The 5729-nt window shown below is 38.9% G+C and overlaps 1 protein-coding gene across 1 annotated transcript; it reads right to left on the reverse strand.

Moving 5' to 3' along the window:
* Positions 1-1650: 1650 nt before the first annotated feature.
* LOC144575168 (glutamate receptor 2.3-like) lies at positions 1651-5349 on the reverse strand. Its single transcript, XM_078325285.1, has 4 exons — positions 4679-5349; positions 3434-4278; positions 2820-3180; positions 1651-2438 (listed from the first exon to the last, which is right to left on the reverse strand). The coding sequence occupies exons 1-4, from the start codon at positions 5158-5160 to the stop codon at positions 2414-2416; spliced, it is 1713 nt and encodes a 570-aa protein (XP_078181411.1). The 5' UTR covers positions 5161-5349; the 3' UTR covers positions 1651-2413.
* Between the last annotated feature and the right edge of the window lie 380 nt (positions 5350-5729).

A 5729-nucleotide genomic window follows, 5' to 3' on the forward strand; every position in this document is an offset into this window, starting at 1 on the left:
AAATATATATATAATTGTTCAGAATAATTATACGAATATTATTTGTGTTCGGGCCGAGGGCATTCGGGTCTTTTCAGATTCGAGCTTATCCGCATGACACGTCATTGATCCTATCCAGATGACATGTCATCAATCCTATCCACAAGGGCAAAATGGTCATTTCACACCTATGCCACCTTGCATGTGTAGAAGCATGGAGAAGGATGTGGAAGGGTGTGGAAGGGGTATTTTGGTCATTTCACATATAAAAGGATGAGGTGTCAATGGCATATCTTGTAAATAGGCCGAACTTGGAGGGCATTTTGGTCTTTTGCAACCAAATCAAAACACTATAAATAGGGGTGGAGGGGTAGAGAGAAAAAACATATATTCACATATATACATATGCACATTCACATGTATCTTTTCGTGCAGAAACGAATCGGTATTTTCTCTCTTTTCCGGTTTCTCTCCCAAATAGTGTTTCGGTTGAGAAAAGAAAGTTATACGTACTTGACGTATAATCTTGCGGGTTGTTGTGGAGTATATTTACGGGATTGATGAATAGTGTTTTACCGAATTTAGCGGTATGTCAGTTTTGCATATTGATGAAACTGAGCAACCGAAAATTCGTGTTTACGGGTTTTCGTCTTTTCCCTGTGAATAGTGTTTTTGCAGAATTCCGCGGTTTACGGTATTTCTGGCAGAAGAAATAAACCGCTCTCCGGTTAGTCCTGGTGGATAACCGATAGAGGTATCACACGTGTGATACTCCGAGTCGATTCCTTCCCTGGTGAGGCTCTACTCGCTCGGTCTGCATTCCAACTGTGATTTGGAAACAAGGTATAAATATGTTATATTAATCTATTTAATTTGTAAGTAGATTAAAGTTTTAGAAATCAATCATGGAGTAGATCTGTAAAAAGGATTAAAAGGGTCCTTGCAATGAAAGACTTCAGAAGGAACTCTGCTTTGGTCTTTCCGGCATATCCCTTTTAATTCACGGCTTGAGTTAGAAGTAAAAATTTTTGTTTTACGTTCTTTCCGCAGCTTAAGCCTAAACGGGTTTTGGTTACCGCGAAACCCCAAAAGTGGTATCCGAAAACCCTACAAGATATTGAGAATTTGAGAATGGATATGGAGATGTGAAAATGAAGGGAGGAAGAGGGGTGTATTTAAAGAGATTTGATTGGATGGAGGGATAAAATTTTAATTTTAAAAGAAACAGAAAAAAAAAAAAAAAATTGGTCAAATCCGGTCGGTGCGGTTCGGGCACGGGTGGGTCCGGCCGGTCGGGTCCGATTTGACCGGTCCGGATTGGACTTGAACCGGTGGGAAACTGGGTTTTGAATTTCAAAATTCAAACGGGTCGGGTATAAGGGTAGGGTATAAGGGTAGGGTATACGAGTAGGGTGAACGGGTATACGGGCACGGGTACGGGTAAACCGGGTTCCCTATCCGGTCCGGGCGGGCACGGGTTCAAGGCGATCCGGGTATACTCGGGTTTTTGCTCCAAAACCGGCGTCCGGCCCGTTTTATACCCGTACCCGCCATACCCGTTTACCCGTCTATACCCGGGCACGGGTACGGGTACCTCGGGCAACGGGCACGGGCAGGCAGGGTAAGGACTGCCCGGGTCGGGTAAAATTATACCACTACATTCTACTGTCTTTTTTCACTGGCTACACTATATTAAAATTATATCATTCACAAAATCACCAAAGCTAACAAATGGGTCACAAAAGTAAAGCACGCACAAGTGCACTATTCATGCGAAAACACAGAAAATAAAAATGTGTCATGAATAAATTAAAAAATAAAATGTTTTCATTTAGGAATGGAACAATGTTGCAGCATCTCCTCAACTTTCAGGTGATATTTCATTCTCATCGTCCGCATTTCTTTACACACTTTGATGATGCAGCTATTATTCTTTGCTATCAGGGATATTGTTCCTAGCCATTTTGAGATCCCTAAGGCCCTGGTTGATCGTCTCGAACATGGATAACAACATGATCTTGGTGAGCTTGAGTACCTTGACCGGGGTCTTGTCTGTTAGGAACTTGAACTAGATCGTCTTGTATGTTGTGCACAATGGGTTGGTCATTTTGACCGGCGTCTTGTCTGCTCGGAAATTCTATACCTTGATCATTTTGATTGCGATCATGCCCTCTGTTAGGAACCTGAGGCAAGTTATCTCCAGGATTTGGATTTCTCCATTTGTGAACCACATATGTTAATACTGTGATAGCTGTTGTTGTGAAGCCAAAAACAAAGAGGACCCAGAACGCATCGAGCCGCAAGCTTCGCTGGTCATCAAGGTTGTTCCCTTCCGTCTCGGATTCGGAAAAAGGAGTGGTAAACCATTTCCTCTCCAAATTTTTTACTATGCCATCCTCTCGTAACTGCAGTATCACTCTTGAAAATTCATCCGTCAGTGGATTGTTTTTCTGAAGTGCCTAATACATAGATATAATGTATATATGTCAGATTCAAGGCAAGATATATAGAGGAATTGAGAGGAAGGTAAACAAGCATGGTAACTTATAAAAAAAAAACAGAGAGAGGATAAATTAAATCATCAATTAGTAGGGGGGTGGGGGGGAGCTCGATAGAAAATTATTGTTCAGACCAAGATCTAAATCTAGTTGTAAACTAGGAGGAAACAAATGTTAACGGCTTATATTGGCTTAATAAACGGCATAATAGTGGCACAGGCTACCTATATAGGTAACAAACACTAAATCTAACATAAGACTGAATATTTCATGTGAGAAGCCAAATCTTCCAACAAACAAAACCAAAAGCTAATAAAAGACTAAAACATTAATTTAACTCACAAAACCAAATCCTCCAAACATCTGCGAGCCTCCGTGGAGAGCATAGTTTTTATGCTTAGATAAAAAAAAATTCGAGCATATGGTGACTCCATTATTGCGGCTGTTATAGTTCCATTTTCGAATGCGCGTGGAAATTCCTCTAGAAATTTGATCTTCTTAATGTTCTTGAAGTTAAGCACATTTTCTACATACTTATTTATAAATGTAACATTCTGAGAGCCAACCATAGACATGTCTACAACTGGCTTGAGCTTCTCCGTTACTAGAATGGAACTTAAATTGGCCGTGAAGCAATTACTCACAATTAAAACAACCAAAAGCCATGAGATGATTACAACCCTTGTATAATTATTCCCTATCCCTGTGAAAAGCAGAGAAAACTGTAGTGATTATGGAATTAGTTTACAAAATTGTAGTGATTATGGAATTATTTTGTAGACACTTATGAGCAGGAAAGACCGATATATATTTTACTGTCATATATTCAATAGTCATCCTCTCTAAATTATACATGAAAACTTAGTCAAGATTTCATTGACCCATGATAGAAGTAAAAGCCAACATGGTGAATTGATATTCAAGTATAATTAACTTTAGTTGGAGTAGAAACTTACTTTCACCATGGTTTTGGAAGATAGTGTTACCGACTATCCAAAATGTTGTGCCAAGCTGTTCTTTCCAAGGGCCATTGAATCCAACTTCCGCATTAAAGTCCTTCTCCAAGTACCAAATGGCACAAAAGTTGCTGATCAACAAGATGAAGAAGGTAATCCAGAGTTTCCAGTGAAAAGGCTTTGTGATCAACAAACCAGCATTTTTGTGCTTCAACGGAACAATCATTGTAAGACCAGATTCTATAAATGGCTCAGTGAATGATACCTTCTCGGAACGAGAGCTGGTTATTGTTATGTCATATATATTGTTGTGTGCATATATATAAGCTATGATAAAATAAAGATTGGATCTAATTATATATACTGAATTTGTGCTAAGAGAATTTATGTGATATACCTTGAAATACACTTGGTCAAGAAGATCATCAAAGGTTATATGGTTTGCATTTATTGTAAAAGGAACAAACTCGAAGAGGATAGAATAGCTCAACCTTTCTAAAGCAGCAGTAAATACATCCATGCAAAATCCATCATAAGTATTTGTTTTATTATCAACTTTGAGGAATCCATAAGCTGCATATTCTGGAGAATTGATTGGTACACATACTATTAGCTTCCTCAATCCTCCAGGGATAGTATTTGCTTCCCCTGGCCAAATTACCACAGTAAGTTGCTGTAATGTCGATCCTCTTAGACTCAACTGAAACTGGTCCTTATAAAATCCAAATCCCTCTGACCAATATCCAATCTCCTTATAACTCTTTCCAACTACATTGACAACCCGGAAATTTGAACAAGTACCTTCCTCTTTGTTGCTCGGATTCGTTCTTGGCCTAACAAGACCACTTAGCTGTTGGAAATTATGACTCAGATTGTGGATGGTATAGAAGAGGAGTTTATAATATAACTTCTTTTATTTAATTGAGAAGAATTTACAAGTACATGTTTTTGGTATATCCACTCAATCACGCCTCACTATGCTCTGATTTTTTTATTCACACCACTCCTTAGTATCTATTTATACTACTCATATGGCGGCAATAGAAATTTCTAGATTTTACATCCTATTTCTACCGACTTTGCTTATGTCGGTATTGGTCCATCTATTATATTCTAGATTTTCCATGATACAAAATCTATAAATTTCTAGTACGCCTATACACTGCCTATTTTGATTTATAGAGATTCTTGAATAATCTAGAATGCCAATTTGGGCCTTGGGCCTTCGGTACTATGAACTTCAACATTAGCCCTGTAAAACTGCTTGCTTGCAAGTTTTCCATCAATGTATTGCCATTGACTTGGGATCTGTTCGCAGCTGAACTGATGGCATGTAACCCATCATACGCTCTTAGAGCATACACTCCAGGAGTAAAGCTTATTTCATTATTCTTTTCGTACTCACTCCTAAATGCTTGCTGGAACTCGGTGTAAAATCTGCTGTACTCAGGTTCTAATTCATTGATGTACGGCTCGATACCTATGATGCCTTGCATGTGGTTCGAGATGAAGGAAGTGTTGAGGGTCGAATCAAGGAGAGTTATGATGTCGGGCCCGCAAATCCATACAGAGCCCTTATCCATCATGCCAGCTATACTTGCCTCCCGAAAGAGAGACAACGTGAGGTTTTCAGAGCTCCTAAGAATGATATATACCGTTGGCAGACGTTGTCTCATTCTATCCAATTCTGCTCGAATGGTAGTTTGTGGATCTGAAAGTGAGTCCATGGATGGAAACACTGCAGAGTAGTCGACTAGGGTCCCGACTTACTCCAGTGCATAGGCTAACTTTTGTGCAATGCCCGATACAGTTTCGTAGATATCGTCTTCGTACACTGCTATGACTTGTGGCCATTTATAGGACTTCACAAGATCAGCAAAACAGTTTACCAGAGCACTAACTGGATATGACATTTGAATTAAACTCTGTGAGATCAGCCATGTTGAGATCAGGCAACGTCCTGCCTATATACTATGCGTATTTATACTGAAGCAAACGGAGCTTTGACTATGTTTATAATTGGTATTTTTTGTAATATTCAAGTATTGAGTCCGTTTTCAATAACTTAGGGGTGAAGATTTTACAGAGCGCGCAGTTTTTAATTCATGCGCGCAGAGCGTATATATAGATAACAGAATAAAAACAGCACTGCATGAATCAAAAAAATGCTATTGTCAATGTCTACCCTAACTTAATTAGCTATCGGATTGCATTGTGTCGATTGGGCATTCGTACTTTTATTATGGACTTTTAGATTAAGTATTTTAATTTTAATTATTCATAAAAAAAATTCTCA

Source organism: Carex rostrata, chromosome 23 (genome assembly GCF_964058835.1).
Source record: "Carex rostrata chromosome 23, lpCarRost1.2, whole genome shotgun sequence".
Classification (NCBI taxonomy): domain Eukaryota; kingdom Viridiplantae; phylum Streptophyta; class Magnoliopsida; order Poales; family Cyperaceae; genus Carex; species Carex rostrata.